Here is a 27642-nt window from a genome sequence, read left to right as displayed (position 1 = left end):
CATGCAATGAAACAGAACACCCGTGTTATAACGACTGTTGCTGCTCGGCACGCGAATATACAAGATAGATTAATTCATCACGTTCCCTTTGGCTGGAGTCTAGACTGGAAATGATTGCAAAATAAAAACTGAGAAAACACGATCGAAAACCAAGAAGAGAATCGACAGACTCATTTCTAAGCAGATTGTTCGGAAATCATAAAACGCTTAAATACGCGCACTTAGACCAAGTTGGTTCGTTGTACAGAAAGCAACGATGTACGTGGTTGGTTTGTTTCAAGGTTTTACTTTTGTAATGTGAATAACTTGTAATGGGTATCCTATCTTACGTTTGTATTGCGACCAATATTTGTTTCTGCAGATGAATAAGTCAGCGCTTCTCCTCTTGCTCGTCATCGGACTCCTCGTCCTCACCGAAATCGAAGCCGCCAGCGTCCCGGAGAGCATGGGGCCCCATTGGGTTCATACCCGCCGTCGAGCCCCACTGGTGAATAACCGCCGTAGATGGAATTGGAATCAAGCACCAAAAGGTAAATTAAGTTCGATTTCTATTTGAATAAAAGACTGACAATGCCACTTAGACGAAGTACGTATCTTTTTATTATACAACTTGCTGGACATATATAACTTAGGTGTTTCTGTTTACAGCCGATGAATTGGCAGACATGCAGGAAGCAGTCGATCGCTTTCTTCAATAAAGTGGTGGACAGTTGGTGCCTACTGTTATTACTAGTTCACCCGACGTGTAAAACGTAATCTGCTTGTTTCAATAAACCAACACAAGTTAAACATGTTTGATTACTGATCATGGGGTATATAGAAACAACTGCGATTAAGTGTCTTGCCCAAAGAGATATTATAGAAGGGTATTCATTTATTCATTCATTCATTCATTCATTCAATTATTAATTCATTCATTCACTCATTCATTCATTCAATGTTACAAAACAATGAAGTATAATATAATGCATTCATCACGTTCCCTTTGGCTGGAGTCTAGACTGAAAACGATTGCGATAAGAAAATTGAGAAAACGTGATGGAAAAATCGATAGACATATTCTAAGCGGATTGTTCGGAAATTATAAAACGTTTAACATACGCGCACTTAGACCAAGTTGGTTCATTGTACAGAAAGCAACGATGTGCGTGGTTGGTTTGTGTCAAGGTTTTACTTTTGTAATGTGAATACTTCTTTGTAATGGTTATCCTATCTTACGTTTGTATTGCGACCAATATTTGTTTCTGCAGATGAATAAGTCAGCGCTTCTCCTCTTGCTCGTCATCGGACTCCTCGTCCTCACCGAAATCGAAGCCACCACCGACCCGCGGTGGGCACCACATCATTCCCGCCGTCGAGCACCCACGGTGAATAACCGCCGTAGATGGAATTGGAATCAAGCACCAAAAGGTAAATTAAGTTCGATTTCTATTTGAATAAAAGACTGACAACGCCACTTAGACGAAGTACGTATCTTTTTATTATACAACTTGCTGGTCATATATAACTTAGGTGTTTCTGTTTACAGCCGATGAATTGGCAGACATGCAGGAAGCAGTCGATCGCTTTCTTCAATAAAGTGGTGGACAGTTGGTGCCTACTGTTATTACTAGTTCACCCGACGTGTAAAACGTAATCTGCTTGTTTCAATAAACCAACACAAGTTAAACATGTTTGATTACTGATGACTGCGTTGAAGTTACGTTTAATTGCCTGAGGAATTCCACGACCGCAACAAGGGTAATAACGAGATTCGAACCTTGCACCGTTTGGTTATACGACTCGAGTAATTTAATCAATGTCCCATTGCCGTTACAATCGTACTCCTAAAACCCCGTGCTCGTATTTTTAAAATACAAACTTATGCGCAGCCTGTCCTTCATTTTTAACGATCAAATCGCTCCGTTACGTTTCGGTGACAACGTATTTCTATAAGGCGCGCGTCCAAGCACTTTACCAATCAAGTCGCATTAACCCCTAACCAAAGCGTAACTGAGCGGTTTGATTAGTCATAAACGAGGTGGCTGGTATATTAAAATATATGTTTGCTTATCAAAAGCGCCAATGTATATGAAGTAATTTCAAACAAAGAACATATAAGCATTCAAAACATTAATGTAAACGCAGTTACCGTCAGCAAATTTGGGAGCAAAGATGGCGTCTACTGACCAATGTTTGAGAACAAATTTCATCACCTATTTAACTTTTTACTTTGGTGTAAACGTATATTAGGATGGGGGAAGATGGGACACCTTTTTATTCTATTTTCTGGTCTCATTTGGTAGTTAACAAAGAACATACAAAGAATTATAAAACGCATCCTCACGACTCCCATAGACCGTTGTTAATTGTTTAAAACACGATCAAGATATTTGGATGTTATGTGCCGAACGTGTCCCGTCTTTCCCCACCCTACTATACCACCTCGCAACATACACACCAACAAAACTTCAAACTACTAAAATATGCTCTTCATTTTATATTGGGAAGTTTTAGACTTGGGAAGGAATTGTTGGATTTCTTCTGTAAGCGGAAGACGGTATTTCACATCGCCAAGCCCGGAGTACGGAACCTGTTGGTAAAGATGTTCTAAAGTAAAGTAATAGACGCGGTAACTCGACGACAGTCGTTATAACACGAGTGTTCCATTTCATACACCTCGTGCCAGCTTACGAGTTACCACGTATGTAACTTATATAACCTTGCATTCTGGCGGGGCAACGACAGTCGTTATAACAGGAGTGTTCCATACTTATAGACTTCGTTAAAAAGCCGATTAGAGCCTATACTATACTCTAAATACGAACCTTACTCGCCCCTCCCACCCTTTGCACAGCTGGATATGAACAATCCATTGTAGGATGAGAAGCCGTAATGAACATCAGCCGATCTTCTAACTCCATCTTGTTGCCTTGCTGCAAAACAAGCATCTTATTGGGCACGTCAGTGGTCATTAGATTCGTTTTGTCAAACAATTGTTCTTAGTTAAAGCCGGAAAAGGGCGGGTAAAAACAAATTTTACACAATGTGTATTTAACTTGGGCATGAATGTAGTGAAACAACGGTAAACAGTCAAATATAGAAAAATCAATTTTGTGAGTAGTTTCCGCCATCGCTATTTAGTGTCAGACGTTTAGAAGTAGGACGTGATTTTAACAAAAAACTAGAGAACTGTCGTTTCGTCAAACCAAGATCACCGGCGTTTGCTGTTAATTGTCTTCTGCAAGGACACATTCTGCCACAATAATACCAATCTCAAGCCTCGAACCCTTACCCTCTGGTCAACAACTATAAACGCACTAATTACTGGCTATGACTACTGTGTCACAAAGCCATGGCGACGAACTGTTCGGGACACTTTTTCGTTCTATTTTCTCATCCCATTTGCTAGTAAACAAAGAACATTTAAAGAATTATAAAACTGTATCCTCGCGACTTCCATAGACCGTTGTTAATTGTTTAAAACACGATCAGAATATTTGAATATTATGTGCTGAATGTCTCTTCTTACCCCACCCTACTATAACCAATCTATAACCAGAATCTCACCAAATACTTAAACGGGCCTTCCGACAACTCCCGAATCCCGCATGTGATCTCATAATGACTCATTATCTCCATTTGTGGCGGGTGTTTGTCTTTTAACATTGACAACCATTTCGCCGTGTCCATTAAGATTGGCACGTGAACAATGTCCCATTCTACGTCAGCACCTACGTCATAAATGTATGATGGTAAATTGTGTGTGTATGTGAATTTAACATATTTACCCTTACGCGGCGCGGCAACGACAGTCGTTATAACACAGATGTTCTGTTTCATACACCTCGTGCTTCCTTGCGAGTTAAAAAAATAAAAATAAAACATCACCCACAGAGTTACATATACGTGGTAGCTGGTAAGCGGTCACGAGACGGCGATCATTGTCTCACCACGTAAGCCAAGGATAAATAAGTTACATTTATTCGTTCATAACCCAACAGTATAAAAATTTTAAACCGATTTTTTGCAGCGCAGATATGAATCTCATATAAGGGACTTCCCCGTCGCATATTCTCTCCTTCGCTTGTTGAAAGTAAGGCAATGTATTTAAACTACCTGGACGATGGATGATTAGAATCTGTGATGGAGAATGGGTTAAACAATAGTTTGTTGGTAGAGGCTTCGCCCGTGTTATAACCAATGTTATACGGTCTGTCGTTTCCCCGTAACGCGAGTATAACTAAGTTACAATTTTACCCATTATAGAAAACGGTGCATGATTAATATCTGTGACGGAAAATGGGTTAAAATGATAATAGGGGTAAGATGGTCCATGTTTTCATTCTCTTTTATTGTCCCATGAGGTATTAAGCAAAGAATATTTTCACATTTATAACCATTATGACTCTAAAAGAGCTTTGTTAAAAACATGTTTGGGAAATACGGAATGTTATATGGTAACGGTATCCATCTTACCCCACAGTACTATACACACATATACCCAACATTACGTAATACATGACGTACCTTGCCGTATTTATGAAGAACTTTCATGACGTGGGTAAAGGTCAACTGGGGGTCAGTGAAGTGTTGTGCTGAGTCATGTATTATGACGCGGTCAAAGGGGGCGTGGTCGTAGGCGTGGTCTTTGGTGGCCTGGAATTATAGTATTAGGGTAAAATGATTTTAATTTTTTTTTCTTGTCCTATTTGGTGGAAAAAAGTATTTACAGAATTATAAAACCGCATTCTCACGACTTCCAAATATGGATCAAAATAGGATTTAAGTTGCTAACGCTGTTCCATCTTACAACACCCTACTTTATGAATATGTCTAAACGGACTATTCTGCCCTTTACAAAACATAGGGTAGTTTTTTATTTAGCTTTCTGAATACGATAGCGAAAATCAAGTTAGTTAAAACCTCGATATGATAATAAACAGTTAAGCTGATTTAACTAAATATTTGCAACCCACTGTGTGTTGCTTCTTATACGCTTTAGCAGCCAAAACCTTTTAACCAATGCTTTTTTATTTTTTATTTTTAGAATGTTATAACGGCTGTAGTTTTGCTATTGATTCCCATTTTTACCTGTGCGAAGAACTCTTCAGCGCCCACGTGCGATATTTTAAACGCGAGTAGACGATGGTTTTCCTCAATGTCGCGGTAATCGACTTTACCTGGGGGAAATAAAGTCATATTGACAAAGTCGTTTAATGTTGAGAAGCATATTGGAGGATTCGAGGCTTAGTGCTGCTACCACCCATAATGTTACATAAATGGTAACTCGTAAGTGGGCACGAGGTGTATGAAACAGAACAACCGTGTTATAACGACTGTCGGTGGCCCGTCATGTGAGGATAAATAAGTTGCATTCATTAATCACGTACGATGTGAACTTACCAGGGAAAACGGATAAAATGGGTTTGGTGAGACAGAAATGATCTTCCACTAACGGCGCTAGAGATCCCTTCTCCGGTCCAACATAAACCACGCGATGATAAGTGTCGACTTCAAGGTATTTGTGGATCAACTATGGGTTTTGTGATGTCATTTATTAGTTATTAACTTATATGGGGTAACTCGTGAGTTGTTGAGAAAGTAAAAAACACCCACGAAGTTAAATACGTGGTAACTCGCATAAGATGTATGAAATAATGTAACTTATTTATCCTCACACGGCGGGGCAACAACATTCGTCATAACACGGATGTTCTGTTTCATACACCTCGAGCCCCTTTAAAAGTTACCACGTCTAAAACTTTGTGGGTTGTTACTTTTCAACAAATTAGTCACAAACCTTAAACTGAATGCATACGAGTTACCACATTTCATTTACCCACTCTACAACCTTGTTCTTACATGCATAATACTGGATTCATCTCTTCAAAAATGTTGTTATGTATAGTACTGTGGGGTAAAAAGAGACACCTTTAGTACATAATATCCAAATATCCTGATCGTGTTTTAAACAATTAACAATGGTCTATGGGAGTCGCGAGGATACGTTTTATAATTATTTGAATGTTTTTTTTTGTTTACTACCAAATGAGAAAAGAAACTAGATTTAAAAGATGTCCCATCTCCTCCACCCTACTATACTAAAACTTAATGTAGACGGCTAGCACACCATACTTATTCACTTGCCCACTCTACACCCTTGTACTTACATGCATGATATTGTCCTCATAAATCTCCCCAAACCTAAACCGTTCCTCTGGTGGGTACCACGGTATATTAATGTTTTCTTGATGTTGTTCGGATATCAAACTCATCGGTAAAACTGGTGGGTCGCTAGGTGGAACCCAAGAGTCAAGGTCGTATTCTTTGTAACGGTCCCCTACGTCATCTGCTGGTCATTCCATAAAAATCGAAAGAAAAAAATTATTCATTGAATCGAATTGTTTTCAAAAATGTATGTCGGGACTTTAAGTAATTTACAATTACTTTTGTATTAAACTAAACATTAGGAAATATGGGATCTTATGTGGCTAACGAAATCCATCTTGCCCCACACAATTATATCTATTTGTCGCTGTATATTCGTAATTACAATCAAATCACCTGTTACGTCACAATCCTCATTTTTAGCAACAATTCTTTTCTTCGGCAATCGGTCCTGCTTCGGTGTCCGCGATCTCGGGGTGAAATAATCAGGTTGAACTTTGACCGAGACAATTGGTCGATGTTTAGTGATGGTGGGCGTGGTTGGTTGGCGTGGGGGGAGGGGCGGCTGTTGAATGGATGAATCAATAGCTTAATTATTCTTGCGTGGCGGGATGGCTGTCTTTTTTCGTTAACGGGTGTTCTGTTTTATATACGTTATGCTTGTTTACGAGATACCACGTATGTTACTTTGTGGGTGATGGTTTTTATGGCTGACAATTTAGACAAATAGTTACCACTGATGGGATGAAGCCATTACCACTAAGTGTCTTGGCCAAACACATACGCATCTCAGTATTAAGCATGGAACCCGGTATCTTTCAGTTACGGTGCAAACATATACGTGGTAACTCGTAAGCAGGCCTGAGGTGTATGAAACAGAACACCCGTGTTATAACGACTGTTGATACCCCGCCATGCGAGGATAAATAAGCTCCATTTGACCAACTGTAGAAACTCCTACCGCTATTTTTCTTGGTTTTCGTGTTTTGGGCTTTCGTGTTGCCTTCTTCATTCCCGGTGAAGGGGATCTCCCTTCGTCTTCCGATTCTTCAGGAATCTCCGTTGAAAAAAAATTGACGATTTTCATTCTCTCCTCCGGTGCTTCCCCGATGTTTTTTGGTACGGTGACGTCATTTGGCCTTAAATTAATAAAATAAAGGGGAAAACCCCGTATTTGAACCTTGTTACTTTAAATACCTGCCGAATCTCGCGCGCCCACGAGCGGATGTAGGTCTGCTACTCTTCAAGCTCATCTTAACAATGTTATAATCAGTAAAATAAACAAACAAAGATATTGTCTACCAGCACAAATATAAACTTCTATCAAGTTCAAGCTGATTAAATTGTGACGTAACAAACTATACTGTGACGTAACAAACCTGTACTGTGATTCATAAACCACCTTCCACCAGCACAACCAGCAAACAATGGAAAACATTCGACAATTCACAACAATACCTATTATTACCCGCGCGCGCTCTATTGTTACGTAACAGTATCAAAGCAGCGCTTTTTCAGCTGGCGTTGTAAGCGGAATCGAATTTATTTTGCAACGCAAGTATTATAATTGGTAAAGCGCCGGGCGCCGGGCGCCGTGGCAAAGTGGTTAGCGCGTTTGCTTCGAACTCGTAGTTTGCGAAACAAAAACCTTAGATATAGTAGGGTGGGATAAAATGGGACACCATTTCACTCTATTTTCTCGTCCCATTTAGTAGTAAACAAAGAACATTCAAAGAATTATAAAGCCGTATTCTCACGACTCCCATGGACCGCTGTTAATTGTTTAAAACACGATCAGAATATTCAGATATTATGTGCTAAAGGTGTCCCATCTTATCCGCAGTACTATATATGGTAATTTGTAAGCGGGCACGAGGTGTATGAAACAGAACACCCGTGTAAACGACCACCGTTGCCCCGCCAAGCGAGGTTAAATAAGTTACATTCATTCATTGAAGCGCTGATTAATTAATTAACACTGATTGTTGCTTAGTAACGCGTCGTCGTGGTCCACTGGTTTTGTCACGTGTATGGTTGGAGTCATTGGCCTTACATCATCAGCCTGTTAAAAGATTATTCAAATTATTTATTTGTTTTAATTAAGTTTTTATATACACCTCGTGTTGGGTTATGCGCTACCACGTATGCACTTAGTGGGTGATTGATTTTTTTGTATGGCTGACAATTTGGACAACCCATAAGTGACCACTGAGTTGGAGCAGTTTTCGTTAAGTGTGTTTCCCAAGGACACAGAAACGCTTATAGGAAGCCTCGGTTCTCTAACCGACTTCAGCATCGTAACAGGAGGATACCGGGTTTGTGACCTTGGGCAAGACACTTAGTGGTAATTGCTCTAACCCAGTAGTCACTAATAGGTTGTAGCAACCCTGGCAGTTGGGGTAATGGGCCAACTTTGGTTTATCATCGGCCATGGCATGCCTCACTGTATGACCATACCCATATAGAATAGAATGTGCATATACAATGTTGAGGTAATGGACCAACTCTGGTCTAAATTCCAGGTCCCATGGCATGCCTCACTGTATGACCATACCCATATAGAATAGAATGTGCATATACAATGTTGGGGTAATGGGCCAACTCTGGTCTAAATCTCAGCGGCCATGGCGTACCTCGTTGTAGTACATACATATAGCCAGTGGCGCAGCCAGGGGGGGTTAGGGTGTCGCGACCCCTCCCTTTTAAACCGAAAAAAAAAATTAATTAAAAAATTATTTTTAAAAATATTTTTAAGAACTTTTTGATACCCCCCCCCCTTATTTTTATCCGGCTGCGCCATTGCACATAGCCTATATAACATATTAAACCTAATGGTTGTATGTTACATTAGAATTAAGTTACAAATAATTGCCTTTACTTTTTTCGGTGTTGACGTCAGTGGATGCGTCACACCCGAAGTTCGCTCTAGCGATTTGAACTCTGAACTCGAGGAAAGCTTTCGTCGCGATTTCGTTACAGCGACGATTTCTGATTGACATTCTGTGACGTCACCAGAACTGAATGAATGACGTAACAAACCAGGTGCTGACGTCATATGTTGTTCGCGAATATTCGACCGCAAGGTGTCGCTAATCTTTCGCAACCACTCATGAGCAACACCTAGCTGTAAGATGTTACAGCACAAAAATCTTATAAAATAATTTTTCAACTAAAAATGAAAAAATAAGCTTCAATAGAAATTTTATAAAAAGCATTTTTTTCGTTCAACATTTGATGAAATTTATTTTGAAAGCAAAGTGGAAGAACAAGCAGCCAATTAATTAATTAACTAACTAATTAAACATTTGATTAATTAAGCTTCATTAGTGCGAAAACAGCTCGACAGTTTGGCATGAAACAATATTTCCATAAAAAGTAAAATTTGATTTTTACAACGCTTAAAAATAATTTTCTAACGCGCATCATTGTAAATGGAAAGAATAAAATCGAAAGGCAACACTGAATATGCATAGGAGCATCAACATAGTGATTGTTGATGCAAACACGTCATAAACCCCATTATTACATCATAGGCAACAAACTTTTTAAAACACACGGGAGGCAGGGGTAGTCAGACGTGCATTCCTTTAAAAACAAATGTGATTCCAATGTTTACCGATTAATTCAGTGCAGAAAGACACACAAACATGTGAAACAAATCTAACTTTGGTTTTAACTTGTAAAGTTTACTGATTAATGCAGTGCAAAAATTCTAGGGTAAGTCTGCCCACCCTGCCACCCCAGGTTTGGCGCCTATGCTTATAACATATGATTCCTTTCAGGAAATTAGATTGCACTATATTCACTTGTGTTCAATTGCTGTGTGGGGGTTACTAGAGGTCACCATGCAGGGTTACCAAAGGTCAGAAACATTGTGTGCAAATATTCATGCAAGGTTATTGTAGGTCACTCTCTTCGCCAAGGGGTTACTTGAGGTTACGACCTTCCAGGTTACTAGAGGTCAAGCATCATGCGACACGGGGTTAGTTGGGGTTACCTCAGGTCGCCTACCTTCATATCTTTTCCTACATCAGGGGATTTCCGGACACTAGTCTGCGGAAAAAATAATTTATGTAAAATAGTACGAATAAAATTTTTATTATCATTATTTTTATGCCAGAGAAATCAAAAAGTCATTATTACATTGTCTATGGTAGCAGTCTGTGAAAATATATTGTTTGAATAAAATATTCAACACTAGTTGTATTAGGTACCAAGTCTTAGTAATGTAACTTTAAGTTAATAAAGATAAATTTTCTGTTTTATATGAAATATGGGGCGAAAGGCACACTTTGAAATCTAGAATGTAAAGAAGACTCCGGGTGCATTACTTTCCCAAAAAATAATTGCCTATTAAAGTTACATTCGTAGTAACTTGTAAGCTGGCACAAGGTGTATGAAACAGAACACTCATGTTATAACGACTATTATTGCCCCGCCATGTGAGTATAAATAAGTTAAATACGTGGTAACTCGTAAGCAGGCACAGGGTGTTTGAAACAGAACACCAGTGTTATAACGACTATTTTTACCCCACCACGCAGGCATAAAGTTACATTGATTCATTCATTGATAAGTGTTACGTCTTTAATAAAGCACATTCAAGCATGTTGTACACCCCCACACCACTTACCACGTGACTTGAATATACTGAAGTAGCTTTCGAGCGATTTCGCTTCGAAATAATTGAAACCACATCTGCGTTACTCCCACTAGGGGGCAACGAAGAGTCCATTGTTTCGCGGATGGCAACTTCTTGTCGAATCCGATCGAGCGAGAGAATATTATCCACGGAGCGTGTCGCTCGCATCACGTATTTCTCAAAGTCGTTTCCATCGTCTTCGTCCGAGTTCGATTCCATTTCAACTTCTTCGGGGGCAAGCTGGGTAAGATGGGGTTGTTGGGGTAAACAGAGTGTTTATTATTTATACGGAATGTAGTAGGGTGGGAAATATGGGACACATTTAGCACATAATATCCAAATATCCTGATCGTGTTTTGAACAATTAACAACGGGAGTCCTGGAGATATGGTTTTATAATTTTTGGAATGTTTAAAAACCTGTCCCATCTTCCCCACGTTACCGTATCAAAGTACCGGGTTCAAGGCCCACCCTGGGAACTCACCTTTGCGCCACTTGCAGCAATTACAGCCATTGTATCGTGGTCTTCCCCATCAGATGTGGGAGGTGGGATGTTGGATGCTATCTCGTATACCACACCAGATGTAAGGAGCGGCTGCTTATATAAGTGGCTGTTAGTTTTGGTGTGGTATACATGGTGTATTTACATGGTAAGACACATATGGTAATATTATTAATTGACAGTGGGCAAGAGACACACATGGTGTATACATACAAACATGGGTGTCTTCTTGTAGTAATGGTAAGACTTATATATGGTATATTCATATCAGAAATTACTCATATAAAAATCCGACGGTGGACTTCCCTACCCTGCAAAACCTGTGAATTTAATCAGTAAACATTACACCCCCTTATAGGAACTAGTAACTACCCCTGCCTTCCCGGCATTAAAACATGGTATATTCATACACCTCATGCTCACTGTCCAACCACAACATCCCACAAATGTGCCATCTTACCCTGCCTTGCATTTTCCGCATAATCGAAGCCGTGAAACCTTTCTGTCGGTAGATGGCGACACAGAGCCGCTTCCTTAGAACGAGGTCCATTTCAACGGGATGACTCAGCCGTAAATGAACCTGAGTCATAATATTGATTATGATGCAATCATAATTAAACAATATGCTAAACCAGGGGTCCTTAAACTCTTTTAAGCCCCCCCACCCCCCAAATAAAACCCCAACAAAACTTGCGCCCCCTTTTTGTTAAACTATCAGTATAGTGTTCAATTCATTTCTGCCATAATTCAACACAGCCAAACCTGGCAATATGGTATAAAATATTAGCTTTTCGCTTCCTTGTTACAGTTGCGTTTCATTTACTGATGAAGCCTCGCCGGCAGACGGAACGTTGGAAATACACTACGTTTTTATACCTGATGAGCCACTAATATATTATATATACTATGCCTGGTAGCAGAAGTAACATTATATCTGACAGCATAGCGTAAATCAGTTGTTTTGGTAAAAGTTGGTGCGTGTCACGGATAGAGTTGGGGACTGTGTTGTCTATGGAGCCTGAAATGGACCACCGGTCGCATAAGCGACTTAAAAATAGACTCCCCGGGTGCTGGGGTAATGGGCTAAGTCTGGCCTAAATCCCAGTTCCTTGACAAGGACCTTACCCACAAAAAATAAAATAGAAATAGAAAAGCTTGTGCGCCTGATAAAGTCAACCTGTATGTGATGTTGTAACAAACACACTGACCAATCAAAATAACAGAATTACGTAAAACAGAAGTCAACACGAACAAACACAGAAATCTTACTTTAACAATGATGTAGACTCGTTCACCACTAGGTGTCACTCTATTAAGGAATATCGAGTCGTGCATGGATGAATCCCATGATGTGATCGCTGATACGTGGCCACGGTACTGAGATGTAATAATAAGTATTATAATGTCATATATGATTATGAGGATAATGCATTACAGCTGTATGGGCTTTCTAGGGTAGGGGTAGCTGTGGTATCAAAACAAGAGGCAACAGACGTTACCCATTATATTATTATATTGGGAAATATCAACTCTCGAATAAATTTCATGTTACAACGCATGCCCTTGACATCATCCTTACAGAAGAAAATATGAGTATTTTGTGCATTTTTCTTCAGAAAATGTACAAATTCTCTTTTATAGAGAATAATAATGAGATCGAGAGTTATTGTATAAAGCACTTAATATAAATATATTTTGTATTTATTCTAAATATTTGAACAGATCACATTAAACATATAATAAGTTGTTAGCGTCAGGTAGTTTTCAAAATGTATGCAAGGATTACGTCAATGTTACTCAACCGACAGTCAGACAGGTATAAATTTCTTGAGAGTTTGTTTAGCATGGCTGGACATCATATATATATATTTTGTAGTTAATCTAAATATTTGAACAGATCACATTAAACATATAATAAGTAAAACCACCTACATCGGACTGTGGAGCCCTCACGAAGGGAAGTTGTACGAACGTTCCCGGTATTTCCTGCGGTAACTCGCTGTCCAGACCAGCTGGGGCACGGATGATGTCTTCGCAGTCTACTGGGTCAGCTGGGGTGAAATTAGGGGTTAGGGGGTTTATTGTAGCCATGAGAATAAGTTATGTATGAAATGTATTCTGTATTTATAACCATAAAAGGTAAAATAATTTTTAATAATATTTTTTTTACTCTGCTTTAACGTGAAGGTAAAACTTGAAACAAATTAACATTTTTATACCAGAGAACCAAAAGTGTCAATGTTATTTTTTTGTTTGTGTGTCCACACATACACCAGGATGGGAATAGAATGTTCAAGAATAAAGTTAGCATTAATTGGAACAAGGTTAGCGGGTAAAATATGGTGAAATACAAGAATACAAGATAAAGTTAGCTCATTAATTAGACCTATTCACATACACAAGAAATACTTACAGTCGAGATCCAGGAAAATAACAGGAACGTGCATCTCCACAGATGGTGGTGGAACCCTGCGTGGTGGAATGTTAATATTATTAACTATTTTGTAAAAATGTAAGTTTAAGGGAATGTAAGCAACACTGTATATTGGCAAATCACTAAACAATTCATTATTTCAAAAATAAACAAGAATTGCACATTAGATTGTTGTGTTCCATACATCTTGTGCCAGATTACAAGTTACCATGTATGTTACTTATTTATCTATGCATGAAAAAACAACAGTCGGGAAAAAAACAGCTGTTATAACAAGGGTGTTCTGTTTCATACGCCTCGTGCAAGTTACCAGTTTGTAACTTTGTTGGTGATTGTTTTTTATGTCTAAGTGTTTGGCAAAGGACACATACAACTACAACTGTCTTGAAATTTTTACCCAGACCCCTTTTTTTCACCCAAAAAAAAGAAACCCCTTTTTTACCTCCAACCCCATCTAACCACCAAACCCCAATATAACACCAACCAAACCCCCCAAACCAAACCCCATCACCCACCATGCAGCTGGGGCCCCGGGAACCCCCGAACTTGGGGTCGGGGCTAGTATCGCGTTCCTTTCTTCCGTTAACGTCACCCATTGATCAAATAAATTGTTTTCTCTTTCTCGTTCCAACTCCGTTTTATCTGCAACGATAAATATCGTTAAAGTGATTGTTACGTCATTATTTAAAAATTTCCTTTTTCAGTTGTTTTAATAATCTGATATTCGGTATTATATTTGAAAGATAAAAATAAAATAATGTAATTAAATAGTTAAGTACGTAAGTTAGTGTTATTTATATGGCAAAGAGGTGATTGCTCAGATTTAAAAAATATACTGTAATTGTCAAAGCAAAAGTTTTGTTATACGGGTTTAATTGGCTGAGTGGTTAGGTGCCTACATTGTAACCCAAAGAAACGAGGTTCAATGCTCGGTAGAGATAGATGTTTGTGTTAGGTAAGACACTGCTACATACTAGATCACACTTAAGTATTTCACTCAACTAACATAACACATTGCACAACCAGTGTCTGCATTGTAACCAAAGCATACCGCGTTTAATGCTCGATACTGTAAAGGTGGCTGTACACAGTATCAGACATGCGAAGTCGTATGCAAACCCAATTTTGAATTCCGCATGCGGCAGCGAAATCTGGACAAAACAGACAAAACGGACGAATTCCGGTAACAGACAAAACGGACGAAACTGTGTACAGCCACCTTTAAAAGTAACATTAGTAGTGTTTGAAGTGAATTGTCGCCCCAATTTTTAAAACAGCAATGATAACATATGTTTTAGCCCCCTTTAGGTAGTTTGTTATAGACAATTAACATTGTTATAGAACAGACAACCTACTTTCTTTACTCGTTAAATTCTTGATTTGTTTATCCAGATGTTGCTTCCTTCTTTCGGAAACTTTTAGCCACTCGTTACGTAACGAGGTTAAATCTCGGTCCTGGTAGCTGTCGAGTCCTCTGTGGGGTATGTAGTGTTAAGGTGTGGGGTATAAGCATTGCAAGTGTGTGGTTCATACCTTGGAAATATCCACAACTATTCTATAAAACCATAGAGAACACAAGTAGACCCACCCATAGTCAGGTGAAAGGTAAATTAGTCATTTTGTGTTCCAAAGAACAGGTAAAAACATGGGTAATTTCTTTACTAGTTTAAAAATGGTAAGCTTATATCCAGTAGGTATATGCATATATACAGACACGAACACAAAATACACATATACACAGTATGCCTGCATATAGATATATACAAGCGCGCTAACACCATATATAACATACACATAGCATATACACTACCTGTCTCTATTAGTAGCCCTGCAAGTTATACTCCCAGCGTATACTGCAGCCACACTACCACAGATTAAGGGGAGGGTTCCAGTGTCGTCAACAGGGGTGACCGATGTTTGGATTCTACGTGATTGGCCCTGTGGATGTATTGTGATGTCATTGGATGTATTGTGATGTCATCGTTAAGATTGTGTCAATATCAAACTTTATAAATAAAGATATATTTTATTCTGTATAGATGAGGTCCTTGAGATCCTGGGATTTAGGCCAGGTTTGGCCCATTACCCCCCAAAAAATGAAGGGATAGTTCGATGACAATTTCTTTGAAATAGTCTAACTTATTGGTTGTAATTTCAATATTGATATTGTGACAATGTCAAACTTTATAATAAACAGAAACTTATATAACCTCGGGGAAGGCAGGGATAGTTGGACGAACACTCTTATGAAACAAATACTTAATTGGTTGTAATGTTTACTGATTAATGTAATGCAGAAAATTCCAGGGTAGGCCTACCCTGCCACCCCAGGTTTGGCGCCCAAGATATTATGATCATACAATCTTGTTTATACTTATATCAAGAAGTTTTTACACAGAACACAAAGTGACCATGAAGCAAGCCACATACACCCATACGAAAGAGTCGCCCACCACTACAAACCTGTTTAAGATAAAAAGATATTCTGTCATTTGTTTTTTATGATCTTTAAAGAAATACCCAAAAAATTGCCAGAAAATCTCTTCAAATCAAAATACATCTGGTTACAACAGCATATACTTGCATACAAACCTGTTTAAGTTGGAAAGTTCCGACGCACGCAACCTCAGGTTTAGGAAGGATATCAACAGCTTCGTAATCACCATGGTCACCAAGCTCCTGGATTGTAACGTCAACTCGTAGCCGTTTCAAAACCTCACTCCATCTGGGGGGTTAGGATTTAATTGTCAGTCGTAGGTTCTATTATATGTAGGGGAGGGTTGGTTCCCGCAGCGTGACACGCTAGCGATTTAGGGCAGGATTTGCCCATTACCCCAACAGTCGAGGTGTATGGAAGAGAACACCCATGTTATAACGACTGTTGTTGCCCCACCATGCAAACATAAATGAGTTACATACGTGGTAACTTGTAAGCGGGCACAAGGTGTATGAAACAGAACACCCGTGTTATAAGGACTGACGTTGTTGATCATAATGTATGTTAAGTTCAATCAGTAGCAACCAAATCAGTGGTAGTTCAACCAAATCAGTGGTAGTGGCTTGTTCATCTTAAACTAATGATCAGAGAAATTCATTTATTCACACAACAACACACTTTTTTTTGATTGTTTTACAAAACCTTTTAGGGTGCTCAAGGATAAATAAGTTTCATTCACACCACACTCAAAGAAACAACGACATCACTATGACATCACACCCACCTTTCTTTGAGCGATTTACTTTTATCCGACAACAAGCTCGACCCCCGGTTCCGTGACCCCCTGACCCTTCCCACGCGACCCCATGACCCCGGGGAGGATGGGGTTCGTGCGAGGTTGTTATGGTAACGATCCCGATGGCCCCACACCTCGACAGCGAGCGAGGACGATGAGGTAAGACGGTCCACGAGCTCCTCGGTGATGTTGCATGTGAACTCCATCGTGTGGTTGAATCGGATGTTTAACGTAGACCTTGACATAGATATCATTTATAGGAGCATAGATATCATATATTGGGACATAAATATCATATATTAGGACATAGATATTATACGTTGCTGACAATTTTGACATAGATAACATACATTAATTGTACGAGATTGTTATTCTGTATGGCCAACAATTTATTCAAGCCATTAGTGACCACCGGGTGGGTTGTCACGGCGCCGGCCAAAGATATCATATTTTATACAATTTACAAATACTAAAACCTTTTGATTTTCCTTAAACAAATAAATGGTTCATAAACTAATTGTTTTCTTAATATTAGTTTTAAAATACCTTCGTTTTGGTGAAACTTTATCAGGACTTAGATCAGGAGGAACCAGAGTGACCTCAGGGCAATCCAAGAATGTATATTGACATTCTACAAAGGGGGAGAGGGTGGGAGAGAGACCTTGAGCTTCAATGATTGTAACTCTGTGGTGGAGGGGGTTGATTTATATTAACATAATATAGATTCATAAAACATGGTTTTTGTGGCCAGTTTATACAAACAAAATGGCGTCATATTTAGTTATATAGTTTTTAATCTATGTAAGTGTTGTGGATACGCCTCCAGCACGCCCCCGACAAAGGCGCACTTGCATGCCGTAGCCACGTGATCTGCGCAATGTGCCGCAATCAGCAAGATTCATTATTAATTTCTATGTCGCAATTTAGTGCCCTATATATACGTGTGTGCTCGCCTTAGTTTTCATTCGCTATTCGAGCGTTTCAATACAAACCCAAGAATACAGCAGTAAAAAACCTAATTTATAACACCCTAGTATGTACAGTAACAATACGGATACACAAAACATAGAGACAACAAACCTGCAAGTTATCTGCGGCGACAATTTCTTTTTCTCTTTATTTTCAACCGGTGACGATAAAGATGACAAGCGTGAATTAACCGAATCATTTAGTGTCACTCTAGGGAGTTCCCCCTTCACCCCATCCACAGGGGGGTCCGTACTCAAACTCGAACCCACCCCGCTGCTGGAGCTGGAGTTCGAAATTACCCCGTCAAGTTTTTTAGAGTCGGAAGATGATTTTGAATCGGAGTCGTCACCCCCGAACAACATACGATCGGGGATGAAACCTTCGACGCGCTGGATGTCGACAAGGAGCTTGCCTGCAACCTGAATGTGATATATAACTATTAGAGACTTTCATTTTAGAATAAAAAGAGCTCCCCTGCTAACAGGTGATCGATGTTATGAAGTTTTTGGGCCTGGAGCAATATAAATATAATATTTGGTATACATACCATGCGTTATAGCTGAAAGAAACAGGTTTAATACTCTCTAAATGGGCATGTATCCTTGATTACTTATGAAAAATAGCAGGGTTTAATACTCCATTTCAATATATGTATGTATGTTTGAGCAAAAAACTAACATTGCTCCATAATCACTAATGTCTAAATTGGTACTTAAATTGTCCTGAACTAAAGGCAATCAACATCAAACGTCACCACACACCTATTTACATATAGCATAAAATAAACATATATTTCCATTCATAATTACAACACAATTATTACATACAAGCTAACATAGACATAATACATTATCGCTTACGCATTACCACACAACGATCATATATAGTGGGGTGGGGGAAGACGGGACACTTTTAGCGCATAATATCCAGATATTCTGATCGTGTTTTAAATGATTAACAACGGTCTATGAGAGTCATGAGGACATAGTTTTATATTTCTTTGAATGTTCTTTGTTTACTATTAAATGGGACGAAAAAATAGAGCTAAAAAGTGTCCCATCTTCCCCCATCCTACTGTATATAAAATGGGATATAAAATATGTCAAATAAAAGACATATATTGCCGTTCACAGTTGCCACACAGTAGTCACCTGTAACGTTATATAAACATAGACGTATATCATTCACAGTTTACCCACACAGCACTCAAATACAACATCACTATATATGTACGAGTGTGTGTGTGTGCGTACGAGTGTGTGTGTGTGTATGGGCTATTACACTCTTACAGTGTTGCCCGATGTTTTAATCTGCTGGACCTAATGTTGCCAGCTTTTTTTAGTCAGTCACTACAATAGTGGATTTTGCATGTCATAATACATCGTCATTTAATATCTACCGCGCCACCCACCTGTCCATGCTGATTAATAATAGGAACGGGGTAACGTAGTGGGTTCCCCTGTAGTAGACACGTGAGGAAAACATTGGCCACCCCAACTAGGAGTTGGCTACGTTCCGTTTCGTTGAATGGATCGTCGTGGGTGAACGATTTGTTCTGTTGAGGTTGATGTGATGTCATAATAGGATTTTACGAATTGTTAAATAATTATAATCGTGATTTTAATAAATGAAATAAAATTTTAATTCAGTTTGGAGTTGTATTAATATATTAACCATACAATGTCATTCGGAATTGAGATCATTTGTAAACTAAATTTTTCAAATTTTAAATAATAAACAACGCTGTATGTAATTGTACATGCCCAAACTGCTACACTTTTGTAAGAAACACCTAAAGTTGTTTAAACCTTAGAATAATAAATCCAAGACACAAAACATATATACTTCGGCACATACTATATTTTAGCAGTATATGCACACAAAATATTAACAAACACTCACAAAGTCTTCTTCCACAAGATGTGCTTGGTACATTTCTCGCATGTCAATTATTTTGTTCCCTAGTTTTTCTACGGACCAAACTTGGCAGTCCTTGCCTTGTCTGATCACCTGCACGGCTGGTTCGCAGAGTAGATTGCCTTGCTGCAGTTAGTGGAATGTATTAGTGGTGATAAATGCAGCCAACTCTGACCTAAATCTCAGGTCCCATTGTGTGCCTCACTGTAGGACCTCACCCATATAGAATAGAATGTGCATATACAATGTTGGGGGGCCAACTCTGGTCTAAATCTCAGGTCCCATTGTGTGCCTTACTGTAGGACCTCACCCATATAGAATAGAATGTGCATATACATTGTTGGGGTAATGGGCCAACTCTGGTCTAAATCCCAGGTCCCATGGCATGCCTCACTGTAGGACCTCACCCATGTAGAATAGAATGTGCATATACAATGTTGGGGGGCCAACTCTGGTCTAAATCCCAGGTCCCATGGCGTATCATGCTGTGGGACCTCACCCATGTAGAATAGAATGTGCATATACAATGTTGGGGGGCCAACTCTGGTCTAAATCCCAGGTCCCATGGCATGCCTCACTGTAGGACCTCACCCATGTAGAATAGAATGTGCATATACAATGTTGGGGGGCCAACTCTGGCCTAAATCCCAGGTCCCATAGCGTATCATGCTGTGGGACCTCACCCATGTGCCCTCAGTAACGTAACCCCACCAACCACACCAAAAAAAAATTCTATAAGTAACAAAACATTAAATCCAGTCTCCTTAACATTGGCACCAAACCTTTAAAACTGCAGGGGAAGAAGGGATTATTAAATGAAACAAATCTAGCCTTGTTGATTGTAATATTTAGAAAGGGTCCTGGTTTTAAGCGGCTATAACTTCCCTTTGTTACTCCATTTACCAGCCACACACCAAACACATAACATAAGATAAACATAAGATAAAAGGTTTCCTATCATAATTACAACACAATTATAAGCTAACATAGACATAATACATTGTCATTTACACATTATTGTCTCACCTTTCTATTAGGAGTAAGGTTATGCGTTGGTATCCTCATAGTGACAGTAAACTCGGTATCTCGTTTCATCTCCCTCGCAAGATCGTTTGCTTCCCTTGTAAGAGCTTGTGCTCGAACTAAATGTTCACGTAGTTGGCAAATACTCCGACGGAACTCTGTTTCTCTGATGGAACAGTGGTTATTATGATGATGTCTGTTGCCTTTGTGATGTAACATTACATTATTGTGATACAACATAAATTATATTTATCCATTTAAATAGGATAACAAAGACCAAACAATAACTAGAAGCCATACTTTAAAGTTAATAATATAGAAAGTTAAGAAACTTCACCTTTCTAACTTCCAGTTTCGGTATTTTTGGTACCCCGTTGGGGAATCCCCTGAAGGGTTACTTGGGGGTTGGTTCCGGTCGAGCGAATCTGCGCTTGCGCTCGGAGAAACCATCAGTAGTTGGCGCCGAAGAGAATTGATTTCCTGATAAAAGCAAGTTAGGTATTGTTGGTTTTGTTATTTAGATAAACAAAAAAAGGTTGCAGGACTTGGTTTTGATGTATGGTTTGTTGTTATGTGTTGTTTACTTTATATTAATACAACATGTATATTGAAGAAAATGCTCAAGTTTTTGTATACGAGATGAACCACTAAATTACTATTTACATTGTCTCTGAACACAATGTTGGGATAAAGGAACACTTCTGGCATAAATATACAGTGTGCATTTATAATGTTGGGGTAATGGGCCAACTCTGGCCTAAACCCCAGGTCCCCATGATGTACCTCACTGTGGGACCTCACCCTAATGGAATAGAAAATATATAATGTTAAAACAAATCTATTGGATTAATAAATCAGCAAGGGCACGGTGTCTCTGAAAATCTCAAGAATCATAAGAAGCTTCAAAACACCAAGAGTTTGGCATACAAACTTTATACGACTTCACCCAAATAGATAGAAACCCCCACAACCCACCAATTCGTATTTCTTTCGTTCAGAATCTTCAAGTTTTTCCATAGAAGGACTTCGTGGCATTCCGTTTTCATCTTGAAGAAGTTGGAACTCTCGCTCTAAACTTAAGATGGTTTCTTGGATCGGGGCTGGAACATAGAAATAGTATATCACATTATAGAAACAGTATATTATATTATAGAAATAGTATATCACAACATGGAAATAGTATATCATATTATAAAAATAAAATATATATAACACAACATAGAAAACTTAAATTACATCATAGAAATAAAATATTATATGTCACCTAATAGAGAGAAAATGCATTATGTTTATAAACCTAAAACGAGAGGAAAAAAATGTTTTAGAAATATACTTTAGCAATGTACCATGAAACTCATTTACACCACAATAGTCAAAATTTTACAATTGTGCGAGTAAAACTACAACGATAGAAAACGAACAATTCTAAATTTTATAAAAAAAAGAGCAACACAGTAACTGCACAATACCTTCAATAATGTGAGTTACTATTACAAGTGCTTTGTATGTTACATACCTTCAACTTGGTTAAGCAAAACTTCTTGTTGTGCAAACTCATAACTTACTCGAGATTCATTGAGGGAGGGACCTGTGGGGTAGAATGTGGTCAAGTGGGATGCAATAAGTGGCACAGCCAGAAAAAAATAAGGGGGGTTATAATTTAAAAAAAATCAAAAAAATATTTTTTTAAAAATTTTTTGGGGGGTTTATAAGATGGGAGGGGATGGTCGCGACCCCCTAACCCTCCCCTAGCTGCGCCACTGAATGCAATGATACTGTATGTTAAGATGGTAGGTACAGTAAGAGGGGGGATATGTGAGGATTATGCTTATAGTTGTCAAACTTAGGGAACCTCATTGATTAATTAGTGCAATGTACTTTAGCTCTGCTTGTTTGTATAGCCACCTACCTAGTGAATGTACTTTAATAGACACCTAGTGAATGCAATATACTTTGGCTCTGCTTGTTTGTATAGACACCTAACAGCAGGGTAAAATCTGGGGTGACATTGTTAAAATACAGTTACACTCATAGTTATCAAACACACGGAACCTCATTGATTAATGTGGTGAATGCAATATACTTTGGCTCTGCTTGTTTGTATAGACACCTAACAGCAAAAATATGATATTACCCCTGTTTTAAAATTCACACTTATGGGTACAATATGGGGTAAGATGGGTCAACTGTGGGGTAAGATAGAACAAATGTGGGGTAAGATGGGACAAATGTGGAGTAAGATGGGACAAATGTGGGGTAAGATGGGTCAAATTAGAGGTAACAAAATCTTACCCTTTTCTTTTCCTTCCTCCCCGTTTTCTGTTTCACCCTTAATAGGGGTTAGATTGGGTATTTCCCTTTTCACCCTTGGAACATTGATCCTGAAGAAATGGTTATTCCCCCATAATATACGATCTCCATGCCGAAGATTGCAACGAGATGAAATCACTCGACCATTAACGCAAGTTCTATAGAAAAAACATTTTAAAAGTCTCCATAAAATAAAAAAGTCAATAAAAATATCACTTTAAAAGTTAAAATTAACATTTAATGGCAAAACCAGTTTTATTGCAACAACATCTGCTGATTTTTTTAACGAAAAAAAAAGTTTTTTCAAAATTTGTTTTAGTTATTTTCATAATAACTTAATTGTGGGCGTTAGCACTTATATAAAACTAAAATAATATTTTTTGTTATATTTTAAGAGAATTTTTTTTAAATGGAAAATATTTTCTTATAATCCCACCTGGCGCCCTCTAATGGCTTAACACTGACACAATTTTTTTTCTTTTAAATGTAAAAAAACAACATTTTTTTAGACGTCCTTTTAAAAATATTTTCATATAAGCTCACCTGGCGCCTTCTAATGGCTCAACACTGACGCAAGACTTCCCTCCTTCTTCCTCCACATACATCTCCGCGTGTTGCTGTGAGATACCCAACCCACTAAGCTGGATGTCGCTCGTTTCCGCATGTCCCACCACTGTGCGGGGCTGTTGGTGGAATTATCATGTAAAGGTGGCTGTACACAGTATCCGAAATTCATCCGTTTTGTCCTGATTTCGCTGCCGCATGCGGAACTCGGTAATGGGTTTGCATACAACCTCGCAAGCAAATTCGCATGCCGGATACTGTGTACAGCCACCTTAATTAGTAACGCAGCTAGTTCCAAAACCAAACTTAATAAAAACATTTTTTGTTTTATTGGATTAAAAATGCAGTTGCAATGACTAGTTCTTAGTTTAAGCATAATTATTGTTTTTTTTTACTTTTGAAACCCCTTTATGTTCCGACTTAGCCAGTGGATGTGATGCTATTTAATAAAAATGTTTGGAGCTACATACTGCCCTACTTTACATTACATATAGATTACCATTATCACACTTATTATACCACAATACTCCACAACATACATGTAAGTACTACACAAGCAATTTATTCAATAGACCTACACATTACATTGCATATAGATTACAATTACCATTATCACACTTGTAACAACATACCCATCTTTAAAAAATACACAAGCATTTCATTCAATAAACTAATACATTATACTGCAATACGTATGGATTATATATATATTACATTACAATAAATATAGATTACCACTACCACATGTGTGTATAACTTGGTACACTCCCTTCCATATACATAATACACTCGAAATTGATTCAATGGACATACACATTATACTACATTACATGGAGTAATGATCTGGTGCTACCAAAACGTAACCAACAAAAATCAAGTCCAACCACTAGTTATTAATAGAGATACATATTTCGCCTAAATGGCATCGTCAGTCTCTTATTCCAATAGAATCTTTATACTACATTACAAACATATATTATACTACATTACAGTAAATGAAGATTACCATTATTATATTATTATACCTTTTTATAACTACACCTACCTTTAAATAATACACAAGCAATTCATTTAACGATGGATCTGCGTTAAGATTCACGAGGAAACATTTCGTCTTTTCGACTTTGATCCCCGATGTTTCGAGGGAAATCCCCATCTTTTCGAGGGTCTCTTGTCGTTGCTGGTGATGTAATAGTGAGTATTATGATGTCATAAATATCATGGGTGTAAAGTTTTACTTTTAGATGTCTATACAAACAAGCAGAGCCAAAGTATATTGCATTCACCACATTATTCATTGAGGTTCCTATGTTTGACAACTACGACCTACGAGTATAACTGTAATTTAACAATGTCACCTCAAATTCTGTTTATGGATATTGTGACATAGATATCATATATTATACATATATTTTACTAGAAATTGAAACCAGACCCCCACCCACCTTATGTACTTGTTCCGTTTTCCTCAACTTTTCTTCCCATGTCAACGAGATTTCTTTGATCAATTTCTCGCTTTCCTCCAATTTCTCTTTCAAGTCTGGAGCTCGCATGCTCTATAATGGTGTATAGTGATGTCATAAAACAATCCAGATAATGGAAATAATTGTTTTATCATAAAATGCATCATAGCTCAATGGTAAGGCACTCGCATTAAAACCAAAGGATACCGGGTTCAATGCTCGATACTGGTAAGCGTACGGACCTTGGATAAGACACTTAGCGGCCACTAATGGTCGTAATGGATTGTAGCAGACTGGGTGTCAAGGTAATGGAGCCAACTCTCGCCTAAATCTTATGCCCTATAGCAGGATACACTGTGTGTCTTCACCCATATAGAATACAATGTTTGGTAATAAGCCAAATCTGGCCTAAATCCCAGGTCCCATGGCATGCCTTACTGTAGGCCCTCACCCATATAGAATAGAATGTGCATATACAATGTTGGGGTAATGGGCCAACTCTGGCCTAAATCCCAGGGCCCATGGCATGCCTTACTGTAGGCCCTCACCCATATAGAATAGAATGTGCATATACAATGTTGGGGTAATGAACCAACTCTGGTCTAAATCCCAGATCCCATGGCATGCCTTACTGTAGGCCCTCACCCATATAGAATAGAATGTACATATACAATGTTGGGGTAATGAACCAACACTGGACTAAATCCCAGGTCCCATGGCATGCCTTACTGTAGGCCCCCACCCATATAGAATAAAATGTGCATATACAATGTTGGGGTAATGAACCAACTCTGGTCTAAATCCCAGATCCCATGGCATGCCTCACTGTAGGACCTCACCCATATAGAATAGAATGTGCATATACAATGTTGGGTATAATGAACCAACTCTGGTCTAAATCCCAGATCCCATGGCATGCCTTACTGTAGGCCCTCACCCATATAGAATAGAATGTGCATATACAATGTTGGGGTAATGAACCAACACTGGACTAAATCCCAGGTCCCATGGCATGCCTTACTGTAGGCCCTCACCCATATAGAATAGAATGTGCATATACAATGTTGGGGTAATGAACCAACTCTGGTCTAAATCCCAGATCCTTTGTCCATGTTATAGGACCTACTCATATAGAATACACACACACACTACTTTACCTCTGATTGCTTAAGTTGTCCTTGCAACTTCTCCACTTCTTCCCTCAACTCACGAATGATGCGAGCGTTCGGGTCTTCGTTAACAACAGCTTTGTTCACGATTCGCTTCGCTCGATCTGCATATCTAGTAACATAGAAATATTATACAACATAGAAATATTATACAACATAGAAATATTATGCAGCATAGAAATGTTGTTACTTCTGCCACCAGGAATAATGTAAAAAATCTTTTAGCGATCTGGTATGAAAAACATAGTGTGTTTCACATTAAGTGATGATGTCTCATTGGATAGCAGACCAAAGTAGAACTGGTATGTATATATTTCATTATGTATTGAATGTCTAACCTTATTTATGAAACACATACCACCTTGAAACACATCAAGTGTTCAGTTATGTAAGTGGCTAACCACTGAGCCACGGGAATGAAAAGATAAGTTCGCCAAGCAGATTATATATTCAATTATACAATCAAAAATAAGCATCAAAGCTTGATTTTTAAAACACCGAACACCCTAAATCACATCCTTACCTTAATGTTGATAAAGTCTCTTCATAATTATCAGCAGATGGGCTTAAAGTTGCCACCATCGTGGTACGACTGTTTCCTCCCAAGTTATCCTGTAAGGGAAAAACACAAGTTTTAGACCCATAGAGTGAAATTTGTAACTTTGGAAGATCAAGTAACATTTGAAAGCCCATTTCCATTTAATCAAGTACTATTGAGTAATAAACAAACTTAAAATTAAATTTTAGGAACCCTTTTTTAGGGTTCAAGGTAAGGGTCAACTGTGGCCTAAACCCCAGGTCCCATGGCATGCCTCGTTGTAGGACCTAACCCATATAGAGTATAAGAATAAGCATATACAATGTTTGGGTAATGGGCCAACTATACCTAAATCTTGGGTCCCATGGCATGCCTCAATGTAGGACCTCATCCATATAGAACAAACATATACAGTTTCGGGTTAGTAGCCAGCTATTTCCTAAATCCCTGTCCAAAGACCTCACCCATACATAAAATAGAAACTACAACCCCTTACCTTTAATATCCAGGTTAAAGTAGAATCCCGATAAGGAACAAACTTATTCTTAGCTTTCCCTGCTGCTTGGTCGGCCAATGCACTTATTACTAACCCCAGTGTTGTAAGAGACCTAAGGAAGTATGCATGGTTGTTTTACTAGATTGTTGTTGTCTGGTGCTGTGGCTGTGGCTCAGTGGTTAGGCACTTGCATCACTAATGGGTAGCACACTAAGTAGGTGTAAACATTGTT

The 27642-nt window shown here is 38.6% G+C and overlaps 2 protein-coding genes and 2 long non-coding RNA genes across 8 annotated transcripts in view; 2 read left to right on the top strand and 2 right to left on the bottom strand.

The window, feature by feature from the left end:
* The first annotated feature begins 253 nt into the window (after positions 1-253).
* Positions 254-789, top strand: LOC149740899 (uncharacterized). Its single transcript, XR_016384507.1, has 3 exons — positions 254-297; positions 362-530; positions 649-789. It is a non-coding gene; the product is annotated as an uncharacterized LOC149740899 (long non-coding RNA).
* A 190-nt stretch (positions 790-979) lies between these two features.
* On the top strand, positions 980-1669 carry LOC149740898 (uncharacterized). The gene is made up of 3 exons (XR_016384508.1): positions 980-1144; positions 1251-1410; positions 1529-1669. It is a non-coding gene; the product is annotated as an uncharacterized LOC149740898 (long non-coding RNA).
* Positions 1670-2015: 346 nt separating this feature from the next.
* On the bottom strand, positions 2016-7633 carry LOC149740897 (uncharacterized). Of its 4 annotated transcripts, none has more exons than XM_089873471.1 (11): positions 7530-7633; positions 7112-7289; positions 6547-6715; positions 6153-6334; positions 5386-5515; positions 5074-5162; positions 4510-4638; positions 4000-4120; positions 3550-3713; positions 2808-2915; positions 2016-2572 (listed from the first exon to the last, which is right to left on the bottom strand). In XM_089873471.1, exons 1-11 carry the CDS (start codon positions 7586-7588, stop codon positions 2459-2461), a joined length of 1443 nt encoding a protein of 480 aa, XP_089729597.1. In that variant the 5' UTR covers positions 7589-7633; the 3' UTR covers positions 2016-2458. The 4 variants fall into 4 exon arrangements, with proteins under 4 accessions (XP_089729597.1, XP_089729599.1, XP_089729598.1 ...); XM_089873473.1 differs by having other exon boundaries at positions 6153-6331; XM_089873472.1 differs by having other exon boundaries at positions 7348-7586.
* A 41-nt stretch (positions 7634-7674) lies between these two features.
* Positions 7675-27642, bottom strand: part of LOC149740896 (kinesin-like protein KIF13A) — a 32512-nt gene continuing 12544 nt past the window's right edge. For both annotated transcript variants that reach the window (XM_089873453.1, XM_089873454.1), the window contains exons 8-36: positions 27411-27522; positions 26900-26988; positions 26365-26488; positions 25190-25300; positions 24790-24924; positions 23724-23863; positions 23163-23338; positions 22387-22458; positions 21846-21970; positions 21208-21350; positions 20874-21036; positions 19833-19973; positions 19342-19485; positions 18042-18349; positions 17508-17645; positions 16950-17198; positions 16321-16453; positions 15539-15666; positions 15084-15202; positions 14244-14370; positions 13708-13763; positions 13227-13345; positions 12564-12671; positions 11755-11874; positions 11277-11387; positions 10784-11032; positions 10162-10203; positions 9029-9274; positions 7675-8212 (exon numbers count right to left, since the gene is read on the bottom strand). In XM_089873453.1, coding sequence (XP_089729579.1) covers positions 8123-8212; positions 9029-9274; positions 10162-10203; positions 10784-11032; positions 11277-11387; positions 11755-11874; positions 12564-12671; positions 13227-13345; positions 13708-13763; positions 14244-14370; positions 15084-15202; positions 15539-15666; positions 16321-16453; positions 16950-17198; positions 17508-17645; positions 18042-18349; positions 19342-19485; positions 19833-19973; positions 20874-21036; positions 21208-21350; positions 21846-21970; positions 22387-22458; positions 23163-23338; positions 23724-23863; positions 24790-24924; positions 25190-25300; positions 26365-26488; positions 26900-26988; positions 27411-27522 — 4018 coding nt within the window. In that variant the 3' untranslated portion in view covers positions 7675-8122. The remainder of the gene's footprint in view (positions 8213-9028; positions 9275-10161; positions 10204-10783; positions 11033-11276; positions 11388-11754; positions 11875-12563; positions 12672-13226; positions 13346-13707; positions 13764-14243; positions 14371-15083; positions 15203-15538; positions 15667-16320; positions 16454-16949; positions 17199-17507; positions 17646-18041; positions 18350-19341; positions 19486-19832; positions 19974-20873; positions 21037-21207; positions 21351-21845; positions 21971-22386; positions 22459-23162; positions 23339-23723; positions 23864-24789; positions 24925-25189; positions 25301-26364; positions 26489-26899; positions 26989-27410; positions 27523-27642) is intronic.

Source organism: Ciona robusta, chromosome 2 (genome assembly GCF_009617815.1).
Source record: "Ciona robusta chromosome 2, ASM961781v2".
NCBI classification, from domain to species: Eukaryota; Metazoa; Chordata; class Ascidiacea; order Phlebobranchia; family Cionidae; genus Ciona; species Ciona robusta.
Note: the sequence above shows the minus strand (reverse complement) of the source record. Positions and strands in the feature narration are given on the sequence as shown.